At 43.3% G+C, this 18,935-nt stretch overlaps 1 protein-coding gene across 1 annotated transcript in view; it reads left to right on the top strand.

Moving 5' to 3' along the window:
* The first annotated feature begins 12,629 nt into the window (after window positions 1–12,629).
* The window catches only part of GRIK4 (glutamate ionotropic receptor kainate type subunit 4), a 596,594-nt gene continuing 590,288 nt past the window's right edge, over window positions 12,630–18,935 (top strand). The window contains exon 1 of the mRNA XM_078683930.1: window positions 12,630–12,758. Coding sequence (XP_078540056.1) covers window position 12,758 — 1 coding nt within the window. The 5' untranslated portion in view covers window positions 12,630–12,757. The remainder of the gene's footprint in view (window positions 12,759–18,935) is intronic.

The raw sequence follows: 18,935 nt of genomic DNA, 5'->3' as shown, positions 1-18,935 counted from the left end.
AACACACACCAACAGCACGCATTTGAGGGCTATATCACGTTGGAGACCCCAGGTCAAACAATATTGGTGTACCAAGGAGAGCCAGCAAGTGTTCCTGTGATGTCTCTACAGCGCGAGACCTTTGAAGTTGTAGATGAAGTTATACTAAACAAGTTGATTTCTCTAGTTCTCACTCTCATCATTCCAAAACATTCGCGTGTGATGTTCACCATGGTGCTTTAATAGAGACTCAGCTCTTCTCACTTGACTAGACCCTGCAGAGAGACTTTCCTCCTTAATCCTTGCAGTTTGCTGATTAGAAATGTCTTCATGATGTTTGTGCATCCGAAATTGTTCAAATTATTGATAATCACAGAAGCCCACTCAATTTATATCTATATATCCAAAGTGAATTGAGGTGACATGGCCCCTCCAGGTGACACTGGCCAATCCTTGGTGTGTGTCCAAAAGTGAGACTTACCCCTCTCCATCAGGACACCTAACTTTATGACCCAAGTTGCCATGCGTCTGTGAGCATTGCTTGCTGACAGAGTTCCGTGTTTTGGTTGTCAACCATGCTAGACGCTTTTGTGGGAATGGGGCCAAACATTATCCAGGGGTATTATTGATTTGCCATCTGATTGAACCCCGTAATTAAGGAAACAAGTAGTTTTGGGAAATGGAAAACACAGAATGTGGCTCCATCTAGTGGTGTTGCTGCAATAACTACCTCATGAGGTTAACAGGTTAGGCCGTTTTTTTAGGTCGAGGGACCGTTAAGCTACGAAGCAGCTTCCGGTCCGGAGAATTAATGTCTCTCAGTAGCTCAGTAGATCGCGCCTCCTTGCCCCGTCTCTTCTCCATTGGCTGGCTTCCTAAACGGAGGCCAGCCATTGGAGGAGAGATCCGTCACTCCGATGTAGCCCCGTCCTTTTCGGATTTGGGGGCGTAATTTTTGCTGTTCTTTAGACAGTGACGTCGTCTGTCACTCAGCACAGCAAAACACGCCCCCAAATCCGAAAAATGCCGTAAGCTTTGTGGCCGCCATTGTTGCTCAGCCGGCGCCGAGTAAGGAGGCCTCCGTTGGAGGCCCTTAAGTATACTTTTTGTTTTTTCTTCTTTGCAGGTTTTTCCATTTGCAAGAGAAAATCGAATCGGCAGTCGTTCCAGCAGCGTATTGGACGCCCACGCATCCTTTTGTCCCATATTTCTACCGGTGACTGCAGGTTCCATTCTAGGCGTAGGGGATGGTTTCCACCAGCGATGCGCTTCTACGCGGGGATCGGCTCTGGAACATGGTTACGACCGGCGAGTCACGAGCATTCGAGCACCGTCGAAGGCTCAAATCGATTTCAGCTAAGTGTGGGGGCAGAGTGAATTTTGGCTGGGGAAGTGTGCATTTTACAACTGAGTGCGGTTGTGTCGCCCGTTTTTATTGATCGTTGGGAGCTCGCAGGGTTCGAGTTCCTGGGAATTGCCATTGACAGCATTTGGCCCGCATTTTATATATGCGCAAGGTTTGGCGTGTTGTGGCCATTGAGTGCGAATGTTATCTTAAGCAGCCACTTCAGCAAGCTACAGTTTGGCTTTGAAACGTGTAGCACATTTTTAGCCGTGGGCATCGCATCGGCGGCAGTGTGTCTCTGTGTGGACACTATCCCATCTCTTCGGAGGGCATTAATGGGAGCATATGTGTGTGTGTAACTCTCCAGTCGGTACTTCTATAGGGGTGGAGTAGTGTAAGAACACCTCGTCAGGGGGCGCGAGCGAGGGCTGTGAAAGCACCCCTTTAGTCGGTACTAGTGCAGGTGGCGTAAGAAGAGGGCGAGAGTAACCGAGGGTTGTGGGGGTTATTCATTGGGCTCTTACGGCTGGCACAAGGTTTTGTAATGTTTTCGCAGCAAAGAGTACATTAGCTGCTCAAGACTTAACGAGCGAGTCTCAAGACATGTAGTGATCACGCCGAACTAGAGTGAGTTACAGCAGCTCTGGGCACACCCAGGAAGGGACGAGTGTACCACTTCACTTCGAACCCTTGAAGGTGCGGGCAGTAACTTGCTGGAGGACACTTGTGGGGTTTATGAGAGCACATCTCCAAAATGCATTAGTGGTTTTGCCCAGGACTCTTTTAGAATCCCTTCTGTAGTGTGTATTAAAACAATGCATAGTATGAAGGTGAAAGTGTGCCGAAGCGCCTTCAGAAGCTTCATAGAGTGTGGGGTGGTCTCATCTTTTCTCAGGTATATTATGTACCTGGTCGGAGGGCACTCACGAGAGCATTCCCCCTTTTCTGTGAGAATGTCACAGTTATCATTAGGGACTTAGGGGATCAGCCGCGCTAACCCCAAATCATTAGGGGGAACAGGTCAGAACAGTGCCAAGGAAAAGGGTAGCAGTAAAAAGATCAATTATCGATCAGTGAAGAACGGCGGTGTAATAAAGGCCTCTGTAGTCCCAGCGGTGCAGCCCCCCCCCCTTTCAGGGGACTCCCATTCAATTAAAAGCATACGAAGAGTGGTGACGTGGGAGTCTCTGGAGCCACTCGTCACGTTCTGCCGGGAGCCCCATTATTTTGTGGTATGCCACTAGAGAGGAAAGTCAGTTTGGTTCAGGACAGCTCTTAGAACTCCCATGTTGTTAAGAGTAAGTAAAAGCATAGGGTGATGTGAACTGTGTCAACTACAGAATAAAGATCAAATAGCTGTAACGACACAACTTACTTTGAGTCAACAGTAGTTAATATTATTCTGTGTGACTCAATGCTTTTTCACTGCTGGGCCAGGACACAATCCACTTTGGTAATCTATAAAAAGGTTATTTTTTCTTTGAAAGCTGGTATTTCTCTGCAGGTAGATCTTTTAATAAGTATGCCTAATACATGATATTGGAAATTAGCTTCAGTTTTGTGGGTCTGCATGGTCAGGATCTCTCAGTTCTTTCTGACCCTCAAATCTTAGGAGGGAATTATTAACGAGCAGTTAAATAACTTTGAAAGGCTCCTTAAGAAGATCCAAATGGACCACAGGCAACAATTCCTAATTCAATTGAGACACTGCTGAAAGGATTACGCTGACTGCTCAGGTTGCAGGGCTGGGCAGCGCTGACTAGGCCTGGTGAAACTTTTAAAACTCTTCCTCTGGGTACCATCGGGGGAAGCGTTATGAAAGGCTGAAGGCACAAATTAAACTCTGGCAGCCGTGTTCAGCCCGGACTCACGTGGTGTGACCTATCCTGCAGCAGGCACCACCAAGCTGAGACTGTCCCGCAGCTGCATCGTGTTATATTCAAATTGATGGCATCGTCCCTTCATTGCTGCACTCTCTGCTCAGCCCCGCCCCCATCCAGGCTGCAGCCCTCACTCCTCCACTGCACCATCACTCACTGCTGCACTCTCTCCTCAGCCTCTTACGGTACCGTCCTTCACTGATGCACTCTCCTCAGCCTCTCGCTGCACCATCCCTTCACTCTCTCCTCAGCTCCACTATACCGTCCCTTCGAACTCTCTCTCACTACCTCACTCTCTCTCTCACTACCTCACTCTCTTTCACTAACTCACTATCTCTCTCACTACCTCACACACTACTACACTATCTCTCATTCACTCTCTCTCTACCTCAATCTCTACCTCACTACTCAACTCTCTCTTTCTCACAGCATCACAATATCACTACCACAGTAACTATCTCTCTAACACACTACTTCACAACTTCACTCTCTCTATCTCACTACCTCACTCTCTCTACATCACTACCTCACTCTATCTATTACTATCTCACTATCTCACTCTCACTGCCTCACTATATCACGACACGCTCTCTCAAAAATTCCCTACAACACTCTCTCACTACCTCACAACTTCACTCTCTCTCTCTAACTCACTGCTTCACTCTCTATCTCACTACCTCACACTCTCTATATACTACCTCACTCCATTTCTATCTCACTATCTCTCTCTCACTATATCACGACACACACTCTCTAAAGTTCACTACATCACTCTCCCACTACCCCACAACTTCACTCTCTCTCTAACTCACTACTTCACTCTCTCTCTATCTCACTACCGCACTCTCTCTCTCTCTCTCTCAAATACACTTACTCACTTTCACTCTCTCATACACTACCTCACTCTCTCTCTAGCTGACTACTTCACAACATCGCTCTGTTTTTATCTCAATACAGCACAACAACTCTCACCCTCACTACCTCATTCTTTCACTACCTCACTCTCTCTATCTCTCACTACCTCGCTCTATATCTACTTCACTCTCCCACAAAACAAAAATAACTACATCACTACTCAAATTATATCTATAAAACTATCTCACTCTCTCTCTCACTAACTCTCTCCATAACATCACTCTATTTCGATATCACTCTCACTACCTAACTATAACACAAGTCACTCACTCAAAAAATAACTACAACACTCTCTCGCTGACTCACTCTCTATCTCACTAGCTCACAAGTTCACTCTCTCTCTCCAACTCACTACGTCACTCTCTATCTCACTAACTCTCTCTCTCTTTCTATCTCACTAAGTCACTTCACTCTCTCTTACACTACCTCAATCCTTCTCTATCTCACTACGTCACAACATCTCTCTTTCTATCTCACTAAGTCACTTTCACTCTCTCTTACACTACCTCACTCTCTTTCACTAACTCACTATCTCTCTCACTACCTCACACACTACTACACTATCTCTCATTCACTCTCTCTCTACCTCAATCTCTACCTCACTACTCAACTCTCTCTTTCTCACAGCATCACAATATCACTACCACAGTAACTATCTCTCTAACACACTACTTCACAACTTCACTCTCTCTATCTCACTACCTCACTCTATCTACCTCACTCTCTCTCACTACCTCACTCTCTCTCTTTCTATCTCACTAAGTCACTTTCACTCTCTTTCACTACCTCACTCTCTCTCTATCTCACTACCTCACAAACTCACTCACTGTTTCTATCTCACTACCTCAGAACATCCCTCTACCTCACTTTCACTACCTCACTTTCTCTGTCTCTCACTACCTCACTCTCTATCTACCTATCTCTCACTACATAACTCTCTACTCCACTCTATCTCACTACCTCACTATCTCACAACTTCTTTCTCAAAACATCACTACCTCACTCTCTCACTACCTCACTCTCTAGCTCACAACCTCACAACGTCACTCTTTCTCTAACTCACTACCTCAATCACTCTCTATCTCGCTACCTCACTCTTTCTATCTCACTAACTCACTTTCACTCTTTCACTATCTCTTTCTCTATCTCACTACATCACAACATCACTCTAAGATTCCTTGCATATTGTAAACTTTGGACCCCTCTTGAGGCGAAATAGCCGGGAGGTAGTTGGACTGCACATTTTACAGAGATTGATTGCTGAAAACGAGCATTTTTAAATCGGATTATTTTAATTTACCTACCTCACTTGCACTAGCCTAATATTAGCACAAAATAGAGCGTGAGCCTGCATTTACTCGGTGACAGCCGATTTTCGGGCTGAATACCGATCTCTCACCTGTAAGCTGTGAAAAATACGGAGGACATCTTGGGTAGGGGCGTGAGCCTAACAGCGCTCTAGCCACCACTACATAAGGAAACGTACATTCTCCGCGATAGCGGACGCGAATTGTGGACGCGCCTGCACCAGCGCCGGAGTCACGCCTGAGTCAGCCCGTCTGCGCCCGTCCGCGCCTCGGACGCGCCCAGCGGCCATGACACCTACTCCCCAACCGACTTTACCGGTAGGTGACAGTAACCAGACAATTAGTGCCTCTACTATCACTCCTTATATAAAATATAGCTCAGAACAACTCCTAGCGTTAAGTACGCTTAGACTACCGGACTGCTGCCTATTAGACTTATACAGACACCATAACATCTGTCACGGCTGTTCACTGACAACGAATGCCACTAAAATCAAAAGGCTTGAGACCCAAACCAATGCTACATGTGCGACATCTAACTCTAAAGTATTTACCTTCTTTAGTCTGAACTGTCGCTCTCTGCCAAGACATAAAACAGAAATTTTTAATTTTCTACTGGATGAAGCCCCTGATGCATTGTTCATCACTGAAACCTGGCTTCATGCAAGCTCCGGACCAGATGTGGCCATGGCCCTCCCTGACTCATACGCAATTATACGCCTTGACAGAATTAAAAAAACTGGAGGAGGCATAGCTGTTATTTTTAAAAAAGTATATACCTGTGAGTTTACAAATCTCCCATGTCCAGGGTGTGAAGGCGCCACTTTCAAAATCATACTCTCACCCAACGTTACCTTTTCCGGCGCACTCATATATCGTCCACCTGGTGCTGCTTCAAACTGGCTAAACAATATTTCAGAACTTCTAGGCCCGTTCATTATGAATACTACCAATTTTACAGTGATTGGTGATCTGAATCTTCACCTGGACAATGAACATTGCTCTAAAGCTACGGAACTTATCGATGACTTATTATCCCTCAATTTGATTCTCAAAAATTCTGGCCCTACCCATACTGCTGGTCATCTACTTGACCCAATCTTTTCTAATATTTTGAATTTAAACACCTTCCCAGCTTTACCTATTCCCTGGTCCGACCATTTTCCCATCAAATTTTCCTTTCAAACGCCTACAACTAATATCCCTCCTATGGCGATGCCCGTCATGGTGAGAAAATGGAAAAAGCTAGATATTAACATTCTTAATACCCTGCTAGAAGATACAATACCATGTACCATCTCCGGAGTACAAAATCTATCCATCTCTGTTCAATCATGGCTCCTAACAGCCATCGACTTCTGTCTCCCTCAGACTAAGTTAAAAGGCATTTATCAACGTCCTCCCGCTCCGTGGTTCAATGACTCTTTAAAACATGAAAAAACCAAATGTAAGAACGCTGACCGTCAATGGAGAAAGTCCTACTCCTCGGAAGCTAAAAATGAATACAAAAATCAACTAAACCAATACCAAAAGCTGTGCAGCAAAGCAAAAGCCAACTTTGTCTGCTTAAAAATTACTGCAGCTTTAAATCAAGCTAAAACACTCTTCAAAACAGTCAAAGAGCTAGCTGGCTCTAACACCTCACCTTCCCCTCCTGATCTAAATAAAACTCAATGCAATAAACTTGCCGCTTTCTTTGTCGACAAAGTTGATAGAATCTATCAAGCCATCCAACCTAATCAGGACAATTATGAGGAAAATCACCATGACAGTAGTGATGTTAATAGATCAGACAGTGAAGAGACCAATACCGCCATCCCCTCTGATACTACCACCTCCCCTTCTTTGAGTGCTTGGCCTACACTCAACGTTGACACTGTCATCGAACTTCTAAACACCATTAAATCAGGTTCGCCAAAAGACCCTCTACCCTGCTCAATCTTAAAACTACTTAGCAGGAAAGCCTTATCTACCATCACAGACCTTCTAAATAAATCCTTGCTAGAAGAATGTGTTTCACAGGAGTGGAAGCATGCCATGATCCATCCCCTTCTAAAAAAAGCCAATGCTGACCCGAAGGTACCCGCAAACTTCCGACCAATATCTCTCCTGCCTATTTTTGCCAAAATTCTAGAGAAACACGTCCACCGCTGTCTCTCACATTATATAACGACACACGACCTGTTACCTCCCCATCAATCTGGCTTTCGAGCAGGTTTTTCTACAGAAACCACTCTCCTAGGTGTCACTGAAAATATTCGTCAAATGATAGACCAGGGTGAGACAGTGGCACTGGTGCTTTTAGACCTCAGTGCCGCATTTGACACTGTATCACATGTGGTACTAATAAAAACCCTTCGTCTAATGGGTATCTGTGGCCCTGCTTTAAATTGGATCACATCCCTACTTGAAAATAGAACTTTTCAAATTTTTTCAAACTCTTCGTACTCTGATACCTATACTTTTAAACATGGCGTCCCTCAGGGCTCAATTTTAAGCCCATTACTTTTTAATTTATATATGAGCCCTCTTGCACAAATTGCTAAAGACTCTGGATTGATAATGTTTTCATATGCTGATGATTCTCAGCTTCTCTTTTCCCTTCCACCAACAGACAATAATGATCCTTCTATTTTGAGAACAGGGCTTACAAAAATTGCTGGATGAATGAAAAATAACCTCTTAAAATTAAACAGTGAAAAAACTGAACTCATAATCCTAGGAAAAAATAAAGAACTCTGGGGACCCCAACACTGGCCCCCAGAAATGGGCTCTCCACCTACTCCAACTAACCAGGCCCGTAACCTTGGCTTTGTGGTTGATGACACTCTTAGTATGCACCAGCAGGCCATAAAAACATCAGCCACCTGTTTTGTCATCTTGAAGTGGCTAAAGAAAATATGCTGGATGCTACCAGCTCACACTAAAAGAACTGTCATCAACGCCCTTATAACATCTCGATTGGATTATGCCAATGTATTATACTTAGGGGCCAACAAAGCCACAGTCCGTAAATTACAAACTGTGCAGAATGCTGCTGCAAGACTGTTAGGTAAAATCCCTATTCATGCACCCACCACCAAACTCATACGAGAATTACACTGGTTAAAAATTGAGAGCAGAATCAAGTTCAAATCATTATGCTTTATGCATAAAATCTCAGCAAACAAAGCTCCTAAATATCTGCTAAATCTGGTGCAACGTTACCACCCACCCAGAACGCTGAGATCTGCAACAGCGAATAAATTTGCTGTGCCTAAAATAAGATTGTCACGCATGGGAGGCAGATCCTTTGCCTATCTTGGCCCCTCCCTGTGGAACTCCATGCCACAAGTTCTGCGTTCAGAGGCTAACTACACCAGTTTTAGGAAAGCCATAAAAACCTGGCTGTTCAACATCTAAGTCAGCTGTCCAAACTCACTTTACTGAATCACAAGCGCCGGGAAACCCTTTGTTGGGTAGCTGTTTGCGCTATATAAACTAAATAAATAAAAAAATAAAATGCTTATATCTCACTACCTCACAACATGCCTCTCCCTCACTACCTCACTCTTTACTACCTCACTCTCTATCTCACTACCTCACTCTCTATCTACCTCACTCTCTATTTCAATACCTCACTCTCGCTCTATTTCAATACCTCACTCGCTCTCTATTTCGATACCTCACTCGCTCTCTCTCACTACCTCACTCTCTCTCTGCTAATGCAATAGGTATCACATATGCAAAAAACAAAGCTAATGCCAATACAAATGACAATGCCATTTATTTAGGGATACAAAAAAGATTAAAAAAAATAATGAGCAATTCCAATAGCTCTACCTATAATATTGCCGAGACCATTGCATTCTAAATGCTTGTCTTTGCATAGATGTTGAAAAAGGAATGCAGATTCCAGAAAAAGTGTGGAGCAGCCTGGCTGCCCTTCCAATGTGATGGCCCTGGGTGTGGCGCCCATGCATGATCTCTTATTTAATATATTTAAGAATTTACTATGAACACTGTGTGTATCAGTGTGAAGGGGATTACTGTTCTGTGTGACTCTGGAAATGTGGGTACTAGTCGAGGTTGGAAGTCCCTTTGTGGCTGTGGTCATATGAGTAGCAGCCATGGGTGAAGATGTGGTGTTTTAATTTTTTTAATTTTTATATATAGAGTGTTATATAGCGCAAACTCGACCCGAAGATATCAGGTATCAGAGCGCTTTACATAAGCACCAGTTTCGTTACAGTTGGACACATTAGTTTTTGTTAGGCTCGGGCAGATAAACCCCCAGATGCATCAAGCATCCATTTTGCGATTCCTTATTAGCGAAAAATAAGGATTCGCTAATAAGGAATAGCAAAATTCTATGCATGAAGAAATCGCTAAAAAAATTACGATTTCTTAATATTCCTTAATCGCGACTCGCAAATTGTGAGTCGCAATTAAGGAATACCTCCCCACTCATTCCTATAGGCCTAGAGGCCCATAGGAATGAATGGGAAGACATTCTCAATTTGCGATTAGCAATTAGCGAATCGCAAATTGAGAATGCAATTTCAAGGGTGCAGGGGTGTCTAAAGGACACCCTGTTGCACCCCTGAAATTAATCTGTGCACATATGTTGCGCACACACATGCCCTAAGGGCATGTGTGTGCGCCACATGAAACTTTGAAAAATGCACAAAAGTGCATTTTTCAAAGTTTTTGCAAATTACCATGAAGTTCAACTTCATGGTAATTTGCTTCCCCTATTAGCAAAATCGCTAATTTTTTTACTTTGTTGCATTGCATTTAAGGAATCTCAATTTGGGATTCCTTAAATGCAATCACAATTTAAGGAATCTCAATTTAGAGATTCCTTAAATTGCGATTTATGCATTTGGGATGATGCGTCCCAAATGCAAAAATACCGGTCGGAAAGGGGCAGATTCTGAGAATCTGCCCCTTTGCGACCAGATTTTCCTTTCATGCATCTGGGCCTAAGTGATTTGCTCAGAATCACAGGATGTTGAGCGTCGTTGCAGAGACTTGAACCCCTTTTTCCAGCTTCGAGTCGACCGCTCAAGTAAGGCCACGTCCTCTCTGTTGAGAAAGTTTCTTCTTCACTTATACACAAGGGCGGTTGACTGTTCTCAGTGACTGTACGGATGTTAGTTACTCAGGCATGGGACTTTCAGAATACTTTATTTTGCTAAAATGAACTGCAATTCTGCTTAAAACCTCCACAAACATATATATGTATTCACTGTGGACATTGATGAATTTCATGCCAGCCTTGCTTATTGAAACATGTTTTCAAGCATTCATTTTTATCAGGAAACACGCCTTTGCAGCAAAACGAAAGGAATTCTCAAACATCTATTTATTTGTGTTACTTTACTAGATTTATCACTTTGTCAAAAACCACAGTATTGTCTAGTTCTAAATCAGCCATTTCTGTTGGCATCACTCCTTAGGACACAGAAGCTGCATGTGCCACTGACACTGTTTCCTACTAATCTATCTTGGTTCGCCAGATGCCCAGGTGCCCCTTGCTCTGTCCCTGCTGCCTGGCAGAAGGCAGGTCACAACAGCCCCTTCCTGTGTGCACAGGGCAGCTGGAGAGCTTTTGTGTTCCAGGCCGGCAAAGGCTGGGTAAACAGTGTTACCGTCCGGAGCGCCTGTGAAGATGTTTTGCAACAGCTGCTCACAGCTGAGTCTGCACAGACTTGGCTTTATTAGATTCCTCCATGGGTAATGAATTAACAACTGATGTGCAATAAAAGGCAGCCGTGTGAGAAGGCTCCAGGGACACGGACATGATGACTCTTGACTGCGCATGTGCAGGAAGAAAGGTGTCTGGAACCTGGGTGGTGTGGTCTTTGGGCAGTCCCACTCCCCGTGGATGTCCGCTCTGGCCCTCAGACACAACATCTCGTTGCTACCCACAGGAGCCACACTGTAAACCTTCAGCATACCAAACATGCACAACTAATAGGATAGCATTTTCCACAACAATCCAGGATAGTACTACGCGGCCATGACCGAGCTATAAAATGCCTCTCAGTCTCAGATACTATATTACTATATAATATGAGAATGGTGGCAGCTGCTCCTATTGCTTGGTGGTGGGGGTAGGTGGGGTTGAGGGAACACAAAAAAATGGAATACAAAAAAAATAATTAAATTGCACTTACCTGCTGCTCTGCCGCCCGCCACCTTGCTCCTCTCTCCCAATCCTCGACTCCTGCTGCTCACTGCGCAGTGCCAATCCGGGCGCTTCTCTCATGCTGGGAATACTATTCTCACAAATAGAGAAGACCTGGGATTGGTCTGAGTGGCCTGGTTTGCTGCTCATACTGTGTCTGGGAGCCTGAGGCATTTATCCAACCCGGCTGTGCAACACAGCTGGGTTGGAGAAGCCTAAGTGTGCATGACGGTTTGGTCCACCTAAAACGGCCAGCCAAAGTGACATGCACACTTTAAAGTGCCCACCACTCCTCCCCCTGCCAAGCCTGTCACAAAAGGATTGAGTGGCTCCGCCCCGATGAAGACTCACACTGACAGCCAATGACGTGAGTTAAAAATAAATTGTTGATAAAATGTCTTTTTTATCATTTTATTTTTCATCTTTAAGCAGGGGGGCGGGGGGCGGCGCTCCACCGACCCTGTATTACAATGTATTGTATAGGTGCGTTTGGACGCCAGAACACGCCTATTATAATACAATGACAGATTCAGTCACTTGTAATAAGCAAATACAAGGAAGTACATGCTTGTGAGCCCAAGCACTGCGATGCATATATGTTTTCACAGAGACAGTGCTTGGGGCTACATTCCAACTTCACTTATTGTCTCTAGGAAGGAATGCCGGCTGTTAAGAAACGAAAATAATTTCTTTCATGGGTGAAGGCTAACGCAATTTGTGTATTTGCTCTTCTTTCTTTCACCCACCTTGAAAGTAGTCCATTCCACTGCTAAGACTGGTAGGCTAATCTCTGGTTTCATTTCATTTGTTTAATCATTTTTACTTTAAAAATCGCAGATTTGCCTTCCAGACCTATTGACTTTGCTAATGCTTGTTTTAAATAGCTTCAAAAGTCCTCCCACAACCAAAGTGTGGTTTAAAAAATATAGAATGTCATGAAGCCCAATGTGGAATGTTCTCTTGCTCATATCTGATGTGTTTCTCTTTCTTCATAGCTGCAATTTTGGATGACCCAATGGAGTGCAGCAGAGGAGAGCGCCTTTCAATAACGCTTGCGAAGGATCGGATAAACCGGATTCCTGAACGACAAGGCAAAGCTAAACTGGAAGTGGACATCTTTGAACTTCTGAGAGACAGTGAATATGAGACAGCTGAGACCAGTACGTAAAAGCCTCCACTGTCGTTCCACTGTTGTATGAACTCTGTATCAGTAGGTGGCAATAGTGAGCAGATGGTTGAATAAATAGGGGCTGGTTGTTGTAGAGGACTGATTTGTATTAATATAAACATGTTGGAAATCAGTAAGCTCATGATATACCAACATTTATTAGAACATTGAAATGTTGAGTGCTCCATTGAATACAATTGAGTGCTCCGGGCTTCGAATGGCTATTAGAAGCCTGGAGCATCAACATTCCAATGTTTGTTTTAAGGCCTCACAGAGCCCGAGGGGATTTCAACCCCCTCGGGCTCCGTGAGGCCTTTGTTTTACAAATTAGAACATTCTGACCTCTGGGGGTGGAATGTTCTAATAGCCTTAGAGCCCTCCATAGTGGGCTCTACTGGCGAGTAAAGGCCCGCGCCCTTGTTTAACGCGGGGGCGGGCTTTTAATGGCTGTTAGAGCCCGCTACGTTGGGCTCTAATGCTGTATTACAATGAGGTTCGCTGTTTGGATGAAGGGAAATGCACTGGAGTTTTTAGAATTAAGAAAATAGTGTAGTTCTAGGTTTGCACTAGGGTTAAGCATACTACCTTCTAAGCCTTAAAACAACGTGTGTTTATTAAATTGTTTATTTTTACTCCTTCAAACTGCAGAAAGTCCTAAAATGCACTTATTCTAGTATTTTTTGTCTTATTGAGGATCCTTTGATCCTCGAAAAACAAGGGTGTGGAGGGTCGAGGGGAATATTTAACGACCTGTCTACTCACTCCCCTAACCTAAATATATAACACACAGAAGAGCAGACCAGGTCTGGAGGTGGTGTGTGTCCATACAAGCGACCGTGGAGCAGTTGGATGTAGATGTAGGCGAAAAAGCTGTTGAGTCACAGAGGTTTGGGTGAGTCCCATCAGCCCACCCAAATGGTGGGATTTCATCATGTGGGAATTGGTAAGTACTCTGATCTCTTGACTGGGTGAGAGTACTCTGCTTAATTCAGAGACTCTGTCTATCACCACCCCTTGTTGTAAATTATTTTGTCCACCCTAAGCGTGGAAGGGTATACTCAGATGTGAGTCCCTTGCTCATTGCACCATCAGGATTCAAGCAAGCCGGGCCGAAGACGCCTGAAATGGCAGAAACCGGTCCCCGGAAGCTTGTTTCCTTCCCAGTGTAAGAATTGGCTTTTGTAGTCTTGTCTGCCCTGTTCCCATGATGCACTGGGCCAGGGACAGACTAATTTGCATACAGCCAGGTTCTGAAACTGGGATGGTGCAATGAGCTAAAAAACGGTGTTGGATCTAGCCCTGATCTCTTGACTGGGTGAGAGTACTCTGCTTAATTCAGAGACTCTGTCCATCACCACCCCTTGTTGTAAATTATATATACATACAAGCAGCCTGTCCCGACGTTGTCCGGGGATGAAATGTTATGTGTGTAATGTTTCACAGCGTGTTTTATATGTGCCTCCTTAGCTGTCCGTATTTGCATCTCCTTAGTTCTGTGTGCGTCCTCAGCTTTAAGTTTTTAAGCTTTTGTGTGTGTAAGTGTGTTGTGTTTGATGTTAATGTGACCGTGCCCCTTCACTTTGTAATGTTTTTGGAAGGTGTTTGTCTGGTTCTGCATGCAGTGTTAGTAAGTGCGTTGTTTATATGTGGCTTGTTAGGTGGCCCGTATTTGCAGCTCCTTCGTTGTGTGTGCGTCCTCAGCTTTAAGCAGTGTCCGGCGTGATTCCGTGCTTACGAGGGCTGGTTTGAGGCCCCGCGCATTGTCTTTCACTTTAACGTGTGTACGCTGAGAGTGCCCTGCTTGATCCCGTGCTTGCGATGGCTGTTTTGAGCAGCTTGTTGTTTGGAGAGGTACGTGTGAGAAGTGATCAGAATGGCAAGGCGGAGCGTGAATGTTTCCGCAAGCCGCGCCCCTTTTTTTTACTTAATTGTAGTGCAACCCCCTATGACAACCCTGACGCCTAAAAAGTTAGCGGCGCACTATATATCAGTAATAGCAGCCCGTCCCGACGTTGTCAGGGGATGAAATGTTATGTGTGTAATGTTTGTAATGCGAAATTGTAATTTATTGTAAGATTTCACGGTATACAACATTTTTGGTTTCATTTGAATGTGGCCATAGAATAAATTGATTGTTTTTTATGTCCCATTGCATAAATTGGGCGGATGTAGGTTCCGTAATAGCATAATAGGAATGCCAACTTTAATTTGTAGTAACTGAGGCGGAAGTCCGGAAGGGTTAAGTGAGTTTAGGAATTCTTGTGGATAATGTAAGGCGTCTTGAGTATCTAATACTGTGTCAATGGATTTATAGACTTTTGCCTCCCCTGGGATATTTAGTAGTATGTGTTCATTAATATGGTGGTGTTTCTGGGTGCAACTATAGCTCTTTCACAAACCCCTTGGTGGTGTTTAGTAAGAACATGTACAATGTCGGGGTATACATGGTGTATGAGTTCATCTAAGTTAGAGACAGGCGTACCTAAGTTTTGAATATTAATATTGCCATTACTGTTAGGTAGTTCTCCATAACCAACTTGGAGTAGAAGATCTGCAAAGTGAGTATCTCCACCTCCTAAATGTGTCCTCATGTTAGTGCGTAAGGTGAGAGTTTGTACTGAGTCCCGGAGGTGTGATGCTTTTAAACATGCTTTTAGTATGGATGTATGACATTACAACGCATGCTTTTACCACGCATGCCTTTATAACGCGGTTTTTACAACGTAAACCTTTACAACGCATAGCTCTTTGGGGTGCTGGATAGTGAAAAGTTTAATTTACTATTCCAACTCCAGTCCCCGTGGACACTAGGGAAGGTGTTGGAAAGTAAATTAAACTTATTCCCTATCCTAGAGTGCCCCCCAGCGCAATGCGTAGTAATGGTTTGCGTTGTAAAGGCACTGCGTGGTAAAAGGTGCGTTGTAAAGGTTGTTCACCTTTTAGTATATCAGCACGTGTTCCTCTTGGAACAACAAGAAGAGTTTGTCTGAAGTCACCAGCAAACACAAAAGTTACACCACTCATTATTAGAGTTGAACCTCTAATATCTTTTAGAGTTGTGTTCACGGCGTCTATATGTGCGCGGTGTGTCATAGTACATTCGTCCCACATGATAAGAGACACCCTTTAAAGCAGCATGCCTAAAGGGCTGTTTTTGCGTACAGAGCATGTAGATTCCTTTTCAAGTGAAACACTTAAAGGTACTTTAAAAGTAGAACGTGCAGTTTTGCCTCCAGTAAGCAAAGTAGCTGCTATTCCTGACGATGCAACAGCAAGAGCCAATAGTCCTAAAGAGCGTATTTTTGCAAGTATAAGGTTGATTAAGTAAGTTTTTCCAGTTCCTCCTGGTGCGTCTAAGAAGAATAGTTTTCCTTTTTTTGTTTCTACACTCTGAACATTGCTGTTGTCTGATCAGGAACTAAGTTTGGCAAATGTTGTGCAAGATATTCATGTAGGTTGTGTATTGAATCTCCGATTTCTGTGTGGTTGTATGGTGTATGGATTGACCTCTCTGTTGCCGGCAGTTTGAAATCTGTTAATGATTTCTCTCTTAGTACATAGAGCGAGTCTTCTATTTCTATTAGTCCCTGGTTAAAAAAAGTCATTAGTCATTGGCATTGAGTTATCATGTGTTTGTTGACGCTTAGTGTGTAGTATATCTTCACATAAATGATGTTTGTATTCGTCCCATAAAGTCATAGGATCAGATGGGTTACAAAACAACAGAATAGTAACAAACAACTGACGTAGCTTTGATGGTGAATCGGAAAGTGCAGCATCACCTAATGTATGTTTCCAATGTTCGTCGTCTTCAATGAGTCCGAGTATTTTACACGCTGCCTGATAGGTAGGCATTAATTTGTCATTAACGGTTAAAACACTGTTAAACCCTGAGGGCCCACGAACATGATGTAAAAGAATACGTAAGTGGAAGCACTCTGATTGGTTTGGGTGAATACTGTACATTCTACCAAGAGCTGAGTCTTTCTTTACCCCAGGGTGTCCTAATACGTCCTGGCCATGTTTCCTACGTGTAAATGTTGAATTAGCCCACGTATAGTATTGCGGTACTTCTTGGCATAGCAAGGTTTTAGCAAAAGTGTCTGTGTCACACAATTTGAAGAAGGCTGTAAGTGTTGTGGGTGTTAGGTTTTGTGCTACGTGTTTCATGTTTTTTCAAGTATACTCTTTGTCCATTTGGTATATGAACAGCTAGATGTGAGACAGTGGGATGCCTTTCATGAATGTGAAACTCTAGAATGCGCCACACTGCCTCAGAAGTGCTAATATGTTTCTACCTCATTGTGGTTGTTTTCAATAGTAGCAGTTGCTTGATCTGATCCTTTGTTAATATATTTGCAAATATATTTTATAGCTTTAACTGATTGGCAGTATTCAATATTAATGTGAGCTTTAAAAGTGCGAGACAGTACAGGTGAATATGGAACCACCCACTGATTATTGACAGTGACTTCCTGTCCTCTAACAGTCATTGTGACTGCATGTCCACCATGTTCAGGGCTCCTCCTACGGTAAATGGAATAACCATTAACACCAGTTTCAGTTTCATTAGTGAGAGGGCGTGGGTATTTCTTAGTACAAATCCCGTTTTTCATACATGGTGAAAGAATGTTGTGTTCACCACATGGACCATGTAACATGTTTTTTTTTTACGATCATAAAAAGTTGTTGATCGTTGATAGGATGAGGCAGCTCAGCGGATATAATGAGATCAACCTCGTCTGGCTGTATTTTTGGTTCAAGCCACAATAAGATGTGTACGTGAGGCAGTCCTCTTTTTTGCCATTCGATAGTAAATATGTAAGCTTTAGCAGATCCAAATATAGCTTTTTGTGTTATTATTTTCATGAGTGCTTTCACCTTTAAATTGAAAACACGTGCGACGATGTCATGTCTATCGCATGATTTTTGTTTTGGGAATAATTGAGCTTTAATTTCTGGCCATTCAGGATTGCATGTGAAAGTGATGAACAAATCTGGTCTGCCTGATGTATGTCATAGCATCTTGTGTCTTTTCATGCATGTACCTTGGTGAGCCAGTGAAGGTAGCTGGGAAAATAACGTGTTGTCCAATATCTAAAGCATGAATGGTTTGATCTTGATTAAGGGCATCTTTTAAATTGATGTAGTTGTCTGCGCGTAGTTGTGTTTGATTGCGGCGGATAAAGTCGAGTCTTACCGTGATCATCTTTGCCATCATATCCACAATGTATTGATTAAAGAGATTGCGGAACCAATGCAAGGTATTGAAACTTGTGGATCTAACCATAAGAGTATAGGCGTAGTACTGCATGCATGTTACTGTTTTGTTAGTAACAGAGTGCGCTTGTGGTATATTGAGACTATAACCATCTTCCCCTCTAGTGAATAGAATGGGCTATTGTAAAGGATAATATGATCTATGCAATTCAGACACTTTACGTAATTGTCCGTCTCGGCTATGTAAGACAATGTCGCGTGGGCCTTTGTTTTCGTTGACTAAAAGAACTGCAACCTCATCCTTTGTTGGTGCATTATATCTTCCAGGATGTGTATTTGCAGGACGTTGATCTGCGTGTATAATAATTTTCAAATCTTCCTCCTGTAAATTTATCTCATAGTTGTAAATCATTGACTGAATGTAGGTGTTATGATTGTGCAATGTGTCTTGTAGTTCTTGAATAAGCTGTCTGTTTAAATTTGGCAGCATGTGTGACCGGGCGTCTATTTGTTGCTGTTGAGATAGGAAATATATTTGTAGAAACTGTGGAGGCTTACCTTGTTGTCGAAGCAGACTGCCAATTAAGTGGTATAACTGGCCATGTATTTTAAAAGTAGGCATGAAATTTCCTTCCCTTACTTCATTTGCCCCAAAGGATGTCATTTGAAGTAGAGTATTGTAACGGAGTGTGTTTGTTAAGAAATGATTTGAAAGTGGGTGAGTGCCATCAAGTAGTGGTCTAATGAGTAGAGGTGGATTTTTAATATTGTTGATAACTACCTTTCCTGAGGAGCAGCAAAGGCCTTGAGGTTCAGCTTTCCATTTAAGTGCGTAGCACTTCTTACAGACATTGTCCATATTCCCAATGTTTACATGTGGATTGTTGATGTAGTCAGTAAGTGGGTTGTACTGGAATGCCGATCTGAGAGTGTGTACAGCTCTGTTTCA

The sequence above is a fragment of the Lissotriton helveticus genome, chromosome 3_1 (assembly GCF_964261635.1).
Source record: "Lissotriton helveticus chromosome 3_1, aLisHel1.1, whole genome shotgun sequence".
Lineage (NCBI taxonomy): Eukaryota > Metazoa > Chordata > Amphibia > Caudata > Salamandridae > Lissotriton > Lissotriton helveticus.
This window is presented reverse-complemented; position numbering and strand designations above follow the sequence as displayed.